Source organism: Megalobrama amblycephala, linkage group LG14 (assembly GCF_018812025.1).
Source record: "Megalobrama amblycephala isolate DHTTF-2021 linkage group LG14, ASM1881202v1, whole genome shotgun sequence".
Classification (NCBI taxonomy): domain Eukaryota; kingdom Metazoa; phylum Chordata; class Actinopteri; order Cypriniformes; family Xenocyprididae; genus Megalobrama; species Megalobrama amblycephala.
Window position 1 is genome coordinate 51,662,388 of NC_063057.1, and position 19,267 is coordinate 51,681,654.

General features: G+C 36.4%; 1 protein-coding gene across 1 annotated transcript in view; it reads left to right on the forward strand.

Moving 5' to 3' along the window:
• Nucleotides 1-19,267, forward strand: part of cerk (ceramide kinase) — a 42,278-nt gene that overhangs the window by 3,117 nt on the left and 19,894 nt on the right. Inside the window, exons 2-6 of the mRNA XM_048154979.1 lie at nucleotides 12,980-13,108; nucleotides 13,277-13,399; nucleotides 15,016-15,141; nucleotides 15,876-15,942; nucleotides 18,435-18,580. Coding sequence (XP_048010936.1) covers nucleotides 12,980-13,108; nucleotides 13,277-13,399; nucleotides 15,016-15,141; nucleotides 15,876-15,942; nucleotides 18,435-18,580 — 591 coding nt within the window. The remainder of the gene's footprint in view (nucleotides 1-12,979; nucleotides 13,109-13,276; nucleotides 13,400-15,015; nucleotides 15,142-15,875; nucleotides 15,943-18,434; nucleotides 18,581-19,267) is intronic.

The window sequence follows — 19,267 nt, forward strand, 5'->3', positions numbered from 1 at the left end:
CAGGGGTAAAACGAAGTTCAAAATACGTGAGGAGCACTGCTGAGAGCGCCGTTTAGATAAATATGTAAATATGTGCTGCAAAAAAATCATGCAGCCCTATTAGGTGTCCTTAATTGTACTTGTGTAAAAACAAAAATGGTTTGGTAAAATGTTCTTTTTGTGTTTATGTTGTATTATAAAACACTATTGCTAATTACAGATGTATTTTTTTTTAAATATAAGTGCAACCTAAAAAAAAAGCATGTATCTTTTATCAAATGAAATTTAATTAATTTAAATGTCAGCACAAATACTCTTCTTAATATAAAGTGGGTTCAGTTTTTCTTCCATAAACTCAGTGGCTGGTTGAGTTTGACAGCAATAACATCAGATTCACCTACAGTGAAGTTAAAGAGTTTGTGAAGTATTCTTAGACTGTGCTGGAAGGTCAGAGAGGTCACTGATCATGTAGAGGAATTGGATTGTGTGTTTCCTCCTGTCTGCTGCACAAACTCTACTGTCCTGTCCTCTTATTGCTGCTGGGTCATGCCTGGGATTGTTAATGAATCTTTAGTCTGTCATGAATTGACATATATTAACCTCCAGGTTTGGGTTGTTAATCAGTTATTTGTTTGACAATCACTCTCATTCATTGTGAAACATACATATAATACGGGGAAATCCTAGACCTTTTTTAGAAGAACATCATGGTCATCATGGAGTGACCACAAATTATATGGTCTGGTCAGTGCATGTAGTGGACCACAAACATTCCAGATTACTCTGTAAAATGTTAGACAGTTTTAAACAGTTTCAAACAATGTGATCCAAAAAGCAAAGCCAGTTCACCTTCTGCTCTTAGAAAGAAATTTTGGGTAGCACTTTATTTTACAGTCCTGTTCACATACTATGTACTGGGTTATAACTAGGTACTGACCCTGAACCTATACCTAAACCATAGACATAATCGGAGTTAAATTTTAAAATATATTGGGTCAGGACAGGCAGCTCTTTCACACTAATAGTCTACTCAAAGATGATGGTGCTAATTCTCCGACTGCATCAGTTCAGTTACTTTTTTAGTGCTAAAATTGCCAGTATCCACAAACAAATAACTTCCTCCTTTGGTCCACTTGCCTTAGCAGTTAATTTATCAAGTTTTTTTGGTGGTAGGCTACTCTGTCCAAATTTCCTTTCTGATTCACTCAGTGAGCATGTATCTTGTATGAAAGCTACAAATTACATACTTGATCCTTTCCCACCTAGTTTATTTAAATCCTATTTCAGCTTTTTGTGTCCTACTGATTTTTCAATTATGACTCTTTGTCAACTGGTGTTGTGCCAGCAGCACTTAAAACTGCAGCTATCACTCCTGTTCTAAAAAAGCAAAATACTGATTTGAACAACTTTAGCCATTTTCATCCAATTTCAAATCTTCCATTCTTGGCAAAAAAATTTAGAGGGTGTTGTGGCTATAATCATGTAACTGGTAATAACCTTATTGAGCCCCATCAGTCCGAGTTTCGGAAATTGCACAGTACAGTGATGGCCTTTGTTAAAGTCACTAACTATCCAACCCTGGTTCTGTCTCAATCCTTGTTCTCTTGGACCTGAGTGCAGTTTTTGACACCATCGATCACTCACTACTACTTGAGTTAAAGACTTGAATCTGTCTTTGGTGTAACGGAGACTGCTCTGGAGTCTGGACTGGTTCAGATCCTATTTTTCCGTACACAGTCACTTTGTTTTTATGGATGGCCACAGATCAGAGGTTGGTTCTGTTAGTACTTGTGTCCCCCAAGGCTCAATTCTTGGTTCTTTGCTTTTTAGCATCTATATTTACACATTCGGCCAATTATTAAAGGGTTAGTTCACCCAAAAATGAAAAAAATGTCATTTATTACTCACTCTCATGGCATTCTACACCCGTTAGGCCTTCATTCATCTTCAGAACACAAATTAAGATATTTTTGATGAAATCCGATGGCTCAGTGAGGCCACTATAGAGAGCAAAGCCACCGAACCTCTCAAGATCCATAAAGGTACTAAAAACATATTTAAAACAGTTCATGTGAGTTCAGTGGTTCTACCTTAATATTATAAAGCGACGAGAATACTAAAAACCTAAATAAATACTTTTCAACAATATCTTGTGGTGGCCGATGTCAAAATTGCCGATGGCCGATTTCTTCTCTCCTGTCAAACGGCTAAACTGCTGAAATCACGTAACTTTGGCTCTCCGAACCACTGATTCGATTCTTGGAGTTGTTTTTGATGCCAGTCTGTCGTTTGAGCCTTTTGTGCAGAACACTGTTAAGACCTCATTCTTTCATCTCAGAAATGTTGCATGTCTTTGACCTGTGCTGTCTTTTTTCTGTTGATGAAAGGTTGATTAACTCATTTGTTTTCTTACGTATAGATTATTGTAATGTCCTTCTTGTTGGGGTTTCCAAATCCTGTATTAACAAACTTCAATATCTGAAAAATTCGGCAGCTAGAATTTTGGCATCATTGCATTGGCTATCAGTAAGATTCCGTGTTGATTTTAAAGTCCTTGCGTTAACATAAGTCCTCGCGTTTCTAACACCTTACCTAGTCGCAACTTGCAATCTTCTCAGAGTGGTCTTTTAGTTAGAGCCCGACCGATATATCGGCCGGCCGATATTATCGGCCGATATGAGCTAATTGCATTTAAATCGGCATCGGCGTTTATAACGGCCGATGAAACATGAGAAACAGAGTCTCATGCTTCACTCATGTTATGAGTGTTGCATAGTTTGCCCACCAGAGGGAGCTCTGCAACTCCCCAGTTGACAACAGCGCCAGAAATCCACTACAGAAGAAAGTATTGTTGTACTCTTTTGACGGTGAGTCTGTCGTTCGTCATGTGAAATGATTGTAGATTTAGTTCATACACTGTATATAAAAACAGTGTGGTAGTTCTAGCTAACGGTCCTATCATTATCACTTCTAAATATTCTGTAACATCACTTACAGCCGCTAATGCATTGCTATATTAGATTACCCACAAAGCTAATACCATGTTTATCAGTGGAAGAGCGCGAACGTTAATAAGAGGTCAAACTATAACGTTAGCGTTTAACTTATTCTAAATATATCTGCAGTGTTTCCCATTTAACTTATTTTAATTTTATTTTCAATTCATTGACATGGTTTTGTGGAATATTGAATTTGTTTGGTATAGCTCTTTTACTTTAACTTTAGTATTATAATTTATTTACAGTACACACACAGACTGTTAAAACCAGCTTCAACTGGAAGTAAGTAAAACTGTTAAATGTTTAAAACCAGACTGTTTTTTGATCATTAAAAAATATATACTTTTGATGTGCAATTGTTTAGTCATTGAGACTGTAATCTAAGGCTATTTTTTAACATAATCCCTTCTGGAAAATGGTATACAGCCCACATACATAGAACAGGCAGATATTTTGCTATTGAATGTTGTGTAAGTGTAGTTTATAGGAAATGGGTCTAATATCCAGTTTATTTTCAAAATCAAAATATCGGCTTATAAATCGGCTCTTTTTGAGTTAATATCGGCATCGGCATCGGCCCCCAAAAATCCATATCGGTCGGGCTCTACTTTTAGTTATTCCTAAAACACGGCTTTGTTTAAAGGGTGACATGGCTTTCTCATCTTATGCCCCAAAATTGTGGAATTCTCTCCCAGTTGACATCAGGGACGCAAAAAAAATGCATCCATCCATCAAAAATAATCCATATGTCTCCAGAAGGTTAATAAAGCCCATCTGAAATTAAGTGATGGGTTTTATTAACTATAATATCAAGCTTTCAGTAGATGGCCGTACGCATCGATTTGTGGTGGAAGAGTAACCTCTGACCCAATGCACGACATAATGATGAACGCGTAAGCGCAGAGGATAGAGCAAAACGAAACACTGGTCATGAATTAGAAGTCTAAAATGAGAAATTTTAAAGAGAAATGTCAGAGGATTTCGATATAAGAGAAGAGGAGCTTCAGTTTGTTGCCCAGACCTATTTGTTTGAACTGCGAGAGGCATCTAAGCTTATGATACTCCCACACCTACGTCATACAGAGGTTACTCTTGTGGTCGACTTGCGCAGTATACGTACTAGGCTTGCCGCGATAGTCACCATTCAAGCAATTGCCACTCCCGAATTGATGCTAATTCGAAAGCAAAAGGAAAATATGCACGGCCGCATGGGCATTCATAACGGTGCATGTCTACTGGCGTGGACCGTTTTCAGTTGAGCTTCCATAGGAATTAATTGAAAAGCTCTCTCTGCTCCGCACAGTTATCAATGCTCGAATTAGCGATTTAAAAGCGAGGTGCAAAAGAGGGAACGCCCCCAGTCCCGGTGATACCAATGTTATCGGTGTTGTCACGCATTGATTAACCGGTGTAAATCTTCTCACCGTCACAACCGTAATATGCTGTCTGTAATAACCCTAATATGTCATCTGCCAGAAGCTAGTTATTTTAGTTTATAAAGTTTTAAAAATGGATATTTTTCTTACAAAAACCCATCACTTTTCTTCAGAAGGGATTCATTAACCCCCTGGAGCCGTATGGATTATTTTTATGGTCATATACACCAAGGATGGCTTGAGGGTGAGTAAATCATGGGATAATTTTCATTTTTGGGTGAACTATCCCTTAAACCCATGTAGTTACTTTATACTACCAGTAATTTATTAGGTAACTACACTGTATGTACACATACTGTAAAATAGTGTAACCAAAATTTCAGTTTTTAGTGTTTCCCAACCTCTTTTGCCGATTATATAAAACATAAATATGTCTTGTAATGAAACAAATTGTGTGATGCTTGTCCATCATGTTTTGGGCCTATATGTTTGGCTAACACTACATGTATCACCCATTACATATGAACTATTATCACAGTCAAAGGTTGCTTAAAGACCCACCATAAATTAGTTAAGAATAAAGCTTACACAAAAATAACATAACCTTGCAATTGAAAATAGAAAAAGTTGAGTGTGGCACATACAAACACTGAACCTCCTCCAAACGGTGTCTTTTCATTTGATTGTGCAGTTTCAAATTGAAAACTAACTGGGCATTTAATTTGATAATCATAGTCATTGATAATCATCTATGAACTTGACATATATGGTTGCTGTGAACTGTTGCAATATGTAAGAGTCATACAGGTTTGTAATATATCCAGTGTAAGTGAATGAAATCTTGCATAAAAAGACATTGAGACTTTTGACCTTTGGAACGTGTTTAAAGCTGTCCCTGTTAAAGAACCATAAACTCTACATAAATAATGAGTCCAAACCTAATCCTCTTTTTGAAATGGTTTAACCAAAGCAAGACCTTTGCTCATGACATGGATACATAATACTACTGTATTCTGAGGAGAAGTTGGGAACTGGGTGACCTCCAGTAGTAAGATCCATTACACAAAGCCGGCTTTTATTTAAAGGTCTTGATGGATGTTCTCCTCAGGGCCGTGACACATATGAAATGAAGTTTCCACCCTGCTTAAGGTAGTTCAGTGCGCCCTGTCATAGTTTAATTAAAGGATTTCACATGAACAAAACTATTGCTCATGAGAGGTGAGAGCAATTCTGGTTGCCTAAACTATATTTTTTTGTTATCAGTACCCAAATATATTTGTTTTTTGTTTTGTTTTGTTTTGTTTTAGTTTTGCTTTTTATTTTGTGTTTTGCTTTTTGTTTTGTGTTTTGCTTTTTGTTTTGCTTTTGTTGTTTTTTGTTTTGTTTTGCTTTTTTTTGTTTTGTTTTTTTGCTTTTTTTTTGTTTGTTTGTTTGTTTGTTTGTTTTTTTTGTTTTGTCTCCAAAATTTAGTTTCTAGAGAAAAACATCATCAGTATGACTTGTGTCAGTGTTGGCTGTCTAGTGTTGTCCATCTGCCATGTAATCTAACCCCTTTCACCATGAGTTAGTTTTCTCAGAATACACGTAACTGAAGTAGTGGGGACACAAAAGACATTATTTGTAGAGGGTCCTTTCATACTAAACAAATGTTTGGTTTTGCCGGAAAGGTCACGTTGGATGAATGAATGGTGCGTTATGCTGCTCAAACATTGTGCTTCAGAACTTTGCGAGAAGGGAATAAACGCTTGGTCCCAAACTCATGTCTCCATGGTAATAGATGCCTGCAAGGATATGAGTAATACTCCGCAACATGAGCCGCATCAGGATCCATAAGTAATGCATATGTACTGGGATTGCTGTTTCAAACCGTTGCCATAAAATTGAGGTTTCCGCCGGCCTAGTGCTATTAAACATGCAGCCCTCAAGACATTAATTTGTGGCTTGCGTGATGTCATAATTGTGCAATAATCAACTGCACTACTGAAATAATCACGGTTATGTTTTCTTGCCATATTAATAACAAACATGCCTGGGAGTTATAACTGTATATGCAGTGTAATGGCAGAAATATGTCAGTCAGTAGATATTTGTATCATGTATTCTGTGGTTTTAATTCTCATAAAGATTTTATATTTCTTTATGTAAATTGTTTATCCCTAAATTAATGTATTTGCTTTTTTTTTTTTTTTTTTTAGGATTTTACCCGTGCCATATAAATGGTAAAAAACAGAAGCTTTAATAAGTATAATCCATTGTTGATTTTAATGGAAGTGGTTTAGTTTATAATTCACTATTATCAAAAAAAATTTTTTGATACCATAATGAAAGATTTAGGTCACAATACAGATAATATAAAATAGGTAAAAATAGGTAATAGGTCAAAATAATTACTAGAAACTTAGAAGAAATGGATTGAAGTTGGTTGTGCTTTATCCCCAAAATTATAGTGCTATAAGTCAGCATAATTTTGCTCCCTATTGTTAGGAACATGCCTAGAAATACTGTCTAGGTAGGTAGCTCACTAGGTTTTGGAACAGAGCTATGCTGTTTGATCGAGGGCAGCACACCAAATCATATTTGACTAAACCCAGTTTGTGGAGTCCTGTAGTTTTACATGCTTGCTGGTTTAGTGTGATGATAATATTCTCATAATGTGTTTTGCAGAGAGAGAGCTGTGATATAATGGTCAAGGACCTCTGGAATGTCAACTATTGTTCAGTGGTATTTCCTCTATCCATTTAAGTTTATTGCCTCTGTTTAACACAATTTACTAGTTAACATGAAAATGAGAACAATCAATCTGTCTACATTGATTTTTGATATAGTTAAACACAGTGTTTGTGGGAGAATTGTTGTGGAAATGAATGAAATTAGCTGAATAGATCTTATATGATCAGATCAAGAGAATGTATTTTGTTTTTGTTACAAAATTACAATTTTAAAACTCATTCAATTTTCTCAATATTTAACCAAATTATGCTGTTGACTGCTGTCATCAAGCATTGAGTACTGAATTTCAACTCTGAAAAACAGTTATCATAAATTATCTTATACATTTTGGCAACAGGGTTGCAACAATTGCAACAAAATATTGTTTATAAATTCTTTATGAAATAAAACAGCACATATATTTAGTATTTTGCTGATAATATAAAAAATGTGGGTGAAAGATTTCCCCCTGCAGATCACATAGATTCGCCACATTGAATGTGACTTCTATGCGAGCTATGTTGCATACATTGCTACAATGGACCTTTGTCTAAGACCTTTGTTTTGCTAATGTGACTCAGTGCTAATTTTGTCAATGATTAATTTTTATCATATTTTTCATAAACTAAATTTTTTCACTGACGATAACGAGATTACAACTGGTTTCTGATGACAAAAACTATAATATAAATCTATTGACTTTTTCACCAATGAATAAATATGAGATGAAAATGTTAGGGAGGGATGATTTGGGAAGAGATTCAGTCACAATGAATCCATGTGATAGGGAGGTTAGATGCGCATTTGAAAGGTAATGTACTTTTAATTGTAACAATGGTTTTCTATATGCAACTGTGCATACATCCAAAGCACGCACACAGAAAGCCAACTCTCACAATGTATAGTATTGAATTGAGTTCTTCTTCGAGTCTTATTGCACTTGAATGGAAAAATGCCCATTTTGGGAGTACAAACTCGATTCCAAAAAAGTTGGGACACTGTACAAATTGTGAATAAAAAAGGAATGCAATAATTTACAAATCTCATAAACTTATATTTTATTCACAATAGAATATAGATAACATATCAAATGTTGAAAGTGAGACATTTTGAAATGTCATGCCAAATATTGGCTCATTTTTGGATTTCATGAGAGCTACACATTCCAAAAAAGTTGGGACAGGTAGCAATAAGAAGCCGGAAAAGTTAAATGTGCATATAAGTAACAGCTGGAGGTCCAATTTACAACTTATTAGGTCAATTGGCAACATGATTGGGTATAAAAAGAGCCTCTAAGAGTGGCAGTGTCTCAGAAGTCAAGATGGGCAGAGGATCACCAATTCCCCCATTGTTGTGGTGAAAAATAATGGAGCAATATCAGAAAGGGGTTTCTCAGAGAAAAACTGCAGATGTTTGAAGTTATCATCATCTACAGTGCATAATATCATCCAAAGATTCAGAGAATCTGGAACAATCTCTGTGCGTAAGGGTCAAGGCCGGAAAATCATACTGGATGCCCGTGATCTTCGGGCCCTTAGATGGCACTGCATCACATACAGGAATGCTACTTTAATGGAAATCACAACATGGGCTCAGGAATACTTCCAGAAAACATTGTCGGTGAACACAATCCACCATGCCATTCGCCGTTGCCTAAAACTCTATAGGTCAAAAAAGAAGCCATATCTAAACATGATCCAGAAGCGCAGCCATTTTCTCTGGGCCAAGACTCATTTAAAATGGACTGTGGCAAAGTGGAAAACTGTTCTGTGGTCAGAAGAATCAAAATTTGAAGTTCTTTTTGGAAAACTGGGATGCCATGTCATCCGGACTAAAGAGGACAAGGACAACCCAAGTTGTTATCAGTGCTCAGTTCAGAAGCCTGCATCTCTGATGGTATGGGGTTGCATGAGTGCGTGTGGCATGGGCAGCTTACACATCTGGAAAGGCACCATCAATGCTGAAAGGTATATCCAAGTTCTAGAACAACATATGCTCCCATCCAGACGTCGTCTCTTTCAGGGAAGACCTTGTATTTTCCAACATGACAATGCCAGACCACATGCTGCATCAATTACAACATCATGGCTGAGTAGAAGAAGAGTACTGAAATGGCCAGCCTGCAGTCCAGATCTTTCACCCATAGAAAACATTTGGCACATCATAAAGAGGAAGATGCGATAAAGAAGACCTAATACAGTTGAGCAACTATTTGTACAGTGTCCCAAATTTTTTGGAATCGGGTTTGTATTTAAACAGGCATTTAAACAGCCAGTTATGTCTTAAGTTGAAGTAAACCTTTGGGAGAAAACCATAGGCCTACAGTATTTGGTAACAGTATCCTAAACCTGCTGCTTGAATCCTTAAACAACAAAAGATAAAGAGAAAATAACTCACTGCTCTTGACTGAGTAACTTTAGTAGCTTTAAAGATGCAATATGTAAGAATTTTGCAGTAAAATATCCAAAAACCACTAGGCCAGTGTTATATATTTTGTTCACTTGATTACTTACAACATCCCAAATGTTTGCAACTATTTGTAAATCGTGAGAAAATTGCAATTTTAACCAAGGCTCCGGGACGTGTGAGGAGTCACACCTCACACGTCAATTGCGTCACACCTGCTTTACTCCTCGTTCTGCCTCGGTTTCCAGTTTTATTTTTAGTAACAGTAATACAGCATTTTTTCATCATACAATATGTTTTAAAATTAATTGCATGCCATTTATCAACACAAGCCATCCAGCATTTTATATGATATTCTAAAATCTAAAAAGTGTCTTCACAGCAGCCGCCGAGCGAATGCACAGAGTAACATCATAACATTATTTGCAACACACTCAAATGTATCTAATAATAAACAGAGCTGCGTTACCTCATACTCATGACCGGAAAAGCGGAAGTGGCGCCGGCGACTGTGTCGCTGCTCGTGAGGCGTGTGTTGCGCAATCGCTCCAGCAGCCTCGTTCAGCTCCCACAACACTCGGTCCTGCTCTGCTTCATACTACAGTAATGTTAATAATCACATCCATGAACATAATTTGTTCCCGAGTCCTATCCCAATTCTTTTCCACCGAAGACTATGCACTGTTTTTACATTTGTTTACTTTATTCGATATCTGTAGGTAGTGTAGTACCTGAATACTACTATTACACTGTGTCTACACCAGATACGTTGCGTCGAGCAGTGCCACAACAGCTTGAGGCTGTCAACCATTGCAAATCTATTTGTTCTTAATGTCAGAAGTAGCCACAAGTACTTGATGTACATCAGAAGTAGAACGGAACATCAGTTTACTGATCTATTAAGCTAAATCTATTGTAGATTTGGCTGAATAAAATCTTATGATATTTAGTCAACTAAAACTGACTAAAATATGACAAACTAAATAGCATTTCAGTCAAAAGACTGACTAAAACTGATGTGACTAGATTTAGCTTGGGATTTATCTGTGATTTATCTTGAAGAATTTCAAACCCTGTTTTGTACCCTATTTGTGGAAAGTGGCAAATACACTTTTTTAGATATTTGGTCAGTGGATGCTAAAACATGGGCAGAAAACCAAGAATGCATGCAACAAGCATCCTTATGAACTCTATAACTCTACTGCAACACCTTTACATTTCAGCTTTTTCCTCATGAAGTATTCATGCATTATACAATAACTCCCTAATGCAAGTATCATGAAACTTTTATCAGGTTGTTGTTTCCATGTTATGATGCTGTTAAGTTTATGGCTACATCTGGGCATATGAATGGTTTCATTAGGCTGTATAAAAATGAAATGCACTTGTTAGCCTATGTCTCATGTACATGTGTCATGAAGTTTTAATTAAGATAAATCATTACCCTAGCTTTATCTGGGTATTAAGTAAAGTTTCTGAAGCAATACTTTATTTTAATCCACATAACTCTCTGATCTTTTGAATAAGGTCAGACCTCATTAACTTCCTCTCTTAGGGGTTTTCTGGAAAGCCTGTGTTATGTAATAACAAGAGATTGACTCATTTGGGCACAAGCCTTCAGAATGCAAAAACCTCCTTTGCTTAGAGATATTTTCCATAGCACAGAGACAGAGATGATGGAAACTGACATTTGCATAGTGTTTACTGCAGAGCAAACAAAATGAAGCAGTCGACTTAAACAAGAAATCTCAAAACTCAAAAGTCTCTAAAGCTTTTTCTGTAATCATTTACAATTTCAGACATTACCAAAAAAAATATTTCAAACACTGCAGATGATTTAAGAGAAATTCGCTTCGCTTATAATACAGTAATTTACTGAAAGGCATCAATAAAGGGTTAAAGGGGTGCACCAGTTGATGTTTTTCAGACAGCCTTGTTTTCATCGCCCTAAATATGACATCTACTCTGATCCATTGATATAGTTGCCAAGTCAACAATTACTGCTAAATAATGTACAGTCTGATATACAGTCTTTTCATTGTTTATTGACTTGGATCAATGCATCATTAATCCAATCAATTCATTGTCAGTTCAAAGATTCACACTGCTAATACTTAATTAAAATGGGCTTTCACCCAATATTTGTTAGTGTTGTGTGTGTATGTGTGTGTGTGTGTATATATATATATATATATATATATATATATATATATATATATATTATTATTATTATTATTATTATTATTATTATTATTATTATTATTATTATATTTATTTTATTTATTCTTTTTTTTGTCTTTAGCTTAGCAGCATGTCAATGTTGGAATCAACTGTATTGGAGTCAGTATTGTTATTGTTAACTGAAATTAAAACTGTAAAAAAAAAAAAAAAAAAAAATAATAATAATTTTGTTAACTGAAATAAATGTGAAATAAAACAAAATATACTATTAAATCAAAAACTTAAAGGGTTAGTTCACCCTAAAATGAAAAATAATTACTCACCCTCATGTCATTCTACATCCGTTCATCTTCGGAACACAAATTAAGATATTTTTGATAAAATCCGATGGCTCAGTGAGGCCTGCATTTACAGCAAGTTCATTTACACTTTCAAACGCCCAAAAAGCTACTAAAGATATATTTAAATCAGTTCATGTGACTATAGTGGTTCAACCTTAATATTATGAAGTGACGAGAATACTTTTTGTGTGCCATAAAAACAAAATAATGACTTTATTCAACAATATCTAGTGATGGGTAATTTCAAAACACCGCTTCATGAAGCTTCGAAGCTTTCCGAATCTTTTGTTTCGAATCAGTTGTTCGGAGCACGTATCAAACTGCCAAAGTCACGTTTGAGATTGTTTAATTCATGCTCCTAATCACTGATTCAAAACAACAGATTTGTAAAGCTTCGAAGCTTCACTGTAGTCACATGAACTGTTTTAAATATACCTTTAGTACCTTTCTGGGCGTTTGAAAGTGTAAATTAACTTAATGTCAATGAAGGTCTCACTGAGACATCGGATTTCATCAAAAATATCTTAATTTGTGTTCTGAAGATGAATGAAGGTCTTACCAGTGTGGAACGACATGAGGATGAGTAATTAATGACAGAATTAAAATTTTTTGGGTGAACTAACCATTTAAACTTAAAAAAATAAAATGAAAATTAAAAATCCTTGGCAACTAACTAAAATAAGTTGAAGTACAAATGAATAAAACTAAACTGAAATAACAATAAATTAAAGCTATAAAAAACTAGTAAATATGAAAAGCACACAACAAAATGTATAAAACTTAAACTAAATTTAAAAAATTATAAAAAATAAAAGCTAATTGAAAATAAAGCTGATTAGAGTCAAGTCTCACAGTCAAGCTCTATTTGTTTGATGGAGTTGCTTCCTATGTAGAGTCTTTTAAATCTGTCACTTATGAGGTTTTGTAACAGGTGTTATGTGTGGTTATGTCTTTCATGTTTTGTGACCCAATGGTCCTCTCTACACAGGTAGTCATTGTGTCCCCGTATGTGAGATTATAGCCGTTCAGGAAAAGGAAGATGACTCTCCCTGTAAAGACACTGGGAAATGGCAGAAGGTTCCTCAGAGCCCAGCAGACTGCCAGCACGCTTTCACAGGTACACCAGCCTAATCAGACTGTCATCTGCCCCATGATAAAAGGAGAACAAGTAGCTTGTTAAGTTTTATCTGCTATGCCGTGAGTGTATTATCAGAACGATTTTGACCATACAGGTCACCTTTTACCTTTGGAATAATGTGGCATTCTCGTTTGTGTTTCTCTGCAGTGTTCTTCATAGAGAGGACGAGGCAGCACTGCTGGCGGTGCAGCAATGTGACTTTCCATTGCTCTGAACATTCCCTGTGTCTGCTTTGGGTCCAAACTATTAGGGAGCAACTTGGATTGTTGAGTGCGTAACTAATTTTTGGGTTATTTTCTATAACAGAAATGTTTACTATTTTAAACTACACATAAACTATAGCAAACAAAATAAGTTATTGTTATAGGTCAGTGATTTTTCACATGAATGACGTTGAAGTGTTTATACAATTGAAAATTGTAATAGTTGCTTGGTGTCCATTGTGTAAATTTACTGTAAACACGTTTTTTTTTTTCATTTATAGACTCTGAGGAGTGAGTTAAATATTACCACACATCTGATACAGTACATAATTACGGTATATATAAATTATGGACATTAATTTCTTGTTAGCATAGCATAATAAAAACACTCTTCCTTTTAATTTACCAGATTTCATTTTAATCTGCCAGCATGGCAGGCAAGTTTTGTTCTGTTGAAGCTGTTCTGTGCTTGGTAGCTCTGCCCAAAAGGAAATCTCATTGGTCCAAAATCAGTCTAGCTGTGTATTAAAAATCAGTTATGTTCTGATTTGCTGATTTGGTTTTAGTGTAGTGTAATTTGCATTGAGATGTGCCTGAATCTTACAATAGTTGTAAATTTGAAATAACCCAGAATATTTATTTAAAGGATTAGTTCACTTTCAAATGAAAATTTGCTGATAACTTTCTCACCCCCATGTCATCCAAGATGTTCATGTCTTTCTTTCTTCAGTCGAAAAGAAATTAAGGTTTTTGATGAAAACATTCCAGGATTATTCTCCTTATAGTGGACTTCAATGGCCTCCAAACGGTTGAAGGTCAAAATTACAGTTTCAGTGCAGCTTCAAAGCATTTTACGCAATCCCAGATGAGGAATAAGGGTCTTATCTAGAGAAACCATTGCTCATTTTCTAAAAAAAAATTTACAATTATATGCGTTTTAACCATAAATACTCATTTTGAACTAGCTCTCTTCTTCTTCTTCTTCTTCTTCTTCTTCTTCTTCTTCTCTATTAGAATTCTGCTAAGTGTATTACTGCCCTCCTCAGGTCAAAGTTTGAACTAATTGTTATATACTTGCACTAGCATATTGTATATGACAATTTAGTTCAAACTTTGACCTGAGGAGGGCAGTAATACACCTAGCAGCGTCTACACTGCTGGAATTCTAATAGAGAAGAAGAAGAAGAAGAAGAAGAAGAAGAAGAGAGCTAGTTCAAAATGAGCATTTATGGTTAAAATAATTTTTTTTTTTTTTAGAAAATGAGTGATGGTTTCTCTAGATAAGACCCTTATTCCTCGTCTGGGATCGCGTAAAACGCTTTGAAGCTGCACTGAAACTGTAATTTTGACCTTCAACCGTTTGGTGCCCATTGAAGTCCACTATATGGATAATAATCCTGGAATGTTTTCATCAAAAACCTTAATTTCTTTTCGACTGAAGAAAGAAAGACATGAACATCTTGGATGACATGGGGGTGAGTAAATTATCAGGAAATTTTCATTTGAAAGTCAACTAATCCTTTAAAAATCAGCAGCACTAGGTATAAGTGCAGTTTTGGTCTTCTCTATATTGTCGCATCAGATGAAGTTTGTCACAAACAACTTAATGAAGTAGTTTTGACAGCCTAGAAAGACTTGTCAAACAACTCACATTTAACACTCTTCCCGCCTCTGATTCCACAGCCAATCGACCGAAGAGGTTGCTGGTGTACATCAACCCCTACGGAGGAAAACAACGCGGGAAGCAGATTTACGACCACAAAGTGGCCCCCATCTTTTCCCGGGCTTCCATTTCCACCGACGTGATTGGTGAGTGCCCGTCAGCTGCCTGCATTAACATTTAAATAAAAAATGAGCTTTTATGCTTTGCAAATAGATCTCCGTTGGCAAATGGCCCCACATGCCAACCCGTCCCACGAATATGATTTTATTTACAGCGCCATCTATCACCCGAGCTGGCCATAATGCAAACTGTGATAGTCGATAAACATAGGAATGCAAAGACATCCATTATTTATTAAGTTTGAGAGAGGAAGACCCTGGGTTGGTGTGAATACTGGCTGTTAGAGCTTACAGGCTTACTCAGCAGTTGCTTGAGGGTCTACTTTTTACGACCATGCAAACATTTCGTAAATAGTAAAGTACATGTCTGGCTGGACAAATACCATTCAAACCAAATCATTAGAGGAGCCAAACAAGATGTTCTGCCGACGGTTTAATAAGCTCTATACATCACCTTTGGCATATATCATCAACGTGATCCACAGGGCTCGGTCCTAGGCCCCATTCATTTTCAGCACATCCCTCCGAGTTACGGTTTACATCAGTGCTGATGGTAAAGAACCGGTAATGAAATGTACCGGGGATTGTTTTTCACCGTGACTTCAGCTTTATCATTTGATGCAGCTGATTGATGGTCTCCATCAAGCCAGCAGAAAAATGCAATTTAACTGCCAGATGAACATAATGATGTTTCTTCCCCCACTGCTCAGCCTCGCTGTCATCGTCCTGTTAACAATGGCTTTTCCCTTTTGTTTCTATAGTTACAGAGCGTGCAAATCATGCCAGGGACCACTTGAAGACAGAGGCTGATCTGAAGAAGTATGATGGGTGAGTGGGCATCCTGCTGGGAGAGCGCGGTCGCTGTGCGGCGACTCTTAATTTGCCCAGCGAGGAAAGCGTCCTCTGCAGCAAAGCTCAGATTAACATTTGCACATCAATGCACATCGGTGTCTGGCACTAAGGCAGATGATGGCGGGCAGCTTGGGAAATGACGACTTAAAATAAAGTGGGTTTTGGTGATGACAACATGGATGCTGCTTCAAACCTTGGCCAGAGGCTAGATTCAGAAAACAACTCTGGCTGTTGCTTCTGGATCTTTTTCCTGTTCTTTTTAACATAAATTTCTGTGAACAAAAGTTTAGACATACGCCATCTTCATGCACAAAAGCTGGTCAAATGCTGTAAAATCGTAAAATATACTTTATTTAACTGGTACATTTGTTATTGTCACAAGCAACTACTACCACTTAAGGCGGTGACACACAAATCTGACAAGTCGGGCCATCGTTGAGCATTTTTCAGCCCAGTTTTTGTGATGTGTTTTGCACTAGTCGGACTCCGTTAGCTGCTTTTTGCCAATTGAGCATGTTGAACTTGGCATTGGGCAGTCGGTAAAAGAGATCAATCTGATTGGCTGCTCAGCTTATCGAACCAGTGCACTAGAAGAAAAACAAAGGGTTACACTTTATTTTACAGTGCTGTAGTTACATTGTAATTACTCAAATAAGTACTGAGTACTATTAACTACACTATAGAGTTACAGTTAGGGGTTGGTTTAGGGTTAGTTACTTGTAATTATGCATAATTTACTGTTATTACTATAGTAAGTACATGTAGTAACGTGTAACTACGGCACTGTAAAATAAAGTGTTACCAAAGTGATGAACGCAAGCAAATAAAAAATTAAGGGGGCACACAAACACACAGCAAAATCCCCAGAGTTAAATCAACTCTGCTCAGAGTACATATGGTCCCTCTCTATATAGTCTTAAAGTAACACTGAAGCAGAGTTGAAGAAAATTAGATTAAGTGATTAATTAAGTGATGATTGAGCATTAGTGATGAACACCTGCTGTTAACAAGCAAATCACTGAAGAGAAATACAAGAACTACAACTGACTTCCAGCCACAGCCTAAGGTGAATTCAACTGAAGATAAAAGACATTAAATCTCTCAAAATCTGATTAAACAACTCCACAAATAGCATATTATCTCATTAACTTTAACTCTGCTTCAGTGTTATTTTAACTCAATATAGAGAGGAACCATATGTTCTCTGAGCAGAGTTGATTTAACTCTGGGGATTTTGCTGTGCAGAAAGTTCTTCTAATTTTACATCTTCATCTTACCTGAGCAATATTTTCATAACAACATGGCCGTATGAAATGAAGAGTTCTAGTTTTACTTTCCATTTTTGAATGACGAATATAGACTACTTCCACCTACTGGTATAGACAGTTTTTTTCTCTCACGCAGGCGTGCTAGTGCTAGTTAGTACAATACTCTTTGGACGTTGCCTGTGTAGTCACAAATTTATGGCCCCGATGCAAGTGACGCTAGGTGGCAACACAGTCTGCTTTCATTGCCGACTTTCGTTGCTAGTTTTTTGATGATGCATTTCAACTAAAGTGCTGTTAAAATTTTCTGAATTTTTTCCTTTAGCTAACTAGCTATGGTTAGTTGTTTAATGTCTGTGCATCCTTACCTTCTAAATGCTTAAATCTTTGAATTGTGATGTCACATAATGTGTACAAATAGAGGGCCTAGAGTAACTACATCAGCTCTTTCAGTACTTTATTAGTACTTGTTGGTAATTTTGTTGCTAATCTGATCAAGACTAGCACTCCTTTGACTTTCAGTCCCCATGATGAAAGCGATTGTCTTAGTCAATTTTATTTTTGCAGAGCATTTACCAATTTTTGTAATATGGCCAGATTTAATTAATTTGCCAACATGGTAACTGTACACTGTAAAAAATGATTGTGATTTTAACGGTAAAAAACTGTATAAATGCTACGGTGAAAAACAGTAAATTGGTTTACAGAAAGTTTCTGTACTATATAGGGTGAATAACTGTAATAGATCTAATGGTACATTTAATGTAATTTTACAGTAAAATACCATTAAATTTACAGTGAAAACCAATAAAAATCCCACAATTTCCACAATTAATCAGTTATGTACATTAGGGTTTTATGCTCATCTAATGTTGTTAAATTAATGTTTATTGCATTTTTAAAATTTCATGTGTGTTACCATGATGGTGTTTAGTGTTTGTGAAATAAACAGTTATGAACTGTAATTATCACAATATAAACCTTTAAATTATATGGTTTTGAACTGTAAAATAGACAGTAAACTAAGTGCTGTCCCGTAAAACCTAAAATGTTACTACCGTAAAGTTCTGGCAACCATATCTGCTGTTTTTTTTTGTTTTTTTTAACGTAAATCATACGAGGATTTTTTTAGTGTTTCTTTCACTGCAGAAAATGTTGTTTTAAACAAATGTGCAGTGAAGTGATCAGTGCTTTTCTCTGCAGTGTGGTGTGTGTCGGAGGAGATGGCATGTTCAGCGAAATTATGCATGGCCTCGTCTCCCGTATGCAACAGGATGCAGGTGTAGACGAGAACTCCATGGAGGAGACCCTTGTTCCATGTGGACTTCGAATCGGCATCATTCCTGCAGGTTAGTCTACAGCAGTGTTTCCCAATCCTGGTACTGGAGCACGTACCCACGTGTCCCTTATTTGACACCCAATTCAGTTCAAGAGCACTCTGTTAACAAGCTGATGAGTTGAATCGGGTCCGTTAGATAAAAGAGGCATCCAAAATGTGCAGTGTTGGTGATGCTCCTGGACTGGGAATCACCTGTCTACAATCACAAATCTCAGAGTCTATGCAGCCAGGACAGTTCTTCTGCAATGAATTTCATTGCTTTTTCATGCACATCACTTCCTTGGCAGTGTTCCTGGAGATATCCGTTGTTCAATTACATCATTTTTGTTTTGAGGTATTTCCAAGCCATTGTACGTTTTACACCTGTTCATGGGCACAGCTGCATACTAGAGGAGAACGGCAGGAGATTATAGCTCTCTTCCAAAACCTAGTGAGTTGCCTAGAGAGCATGTTTCAGCTTCATAGGTGCACTCCTGATATAAAAGCTGTTCAAAAAATGGAAAGCAACATTCTTAGAGACCATACAAATTGAGCCATTCACACAAAACATGTTGTTGCATTCTGTGTGCACTATTATTTTAATGTATGGGTCTATGTAATAATCTTTTTTCTACCATCTTCACTCACTTTTTAATGCATCCTGATTGACACCCTAAGGGCCTGTTTACACCTGGTCATGCCATGCATTTTTACTGAT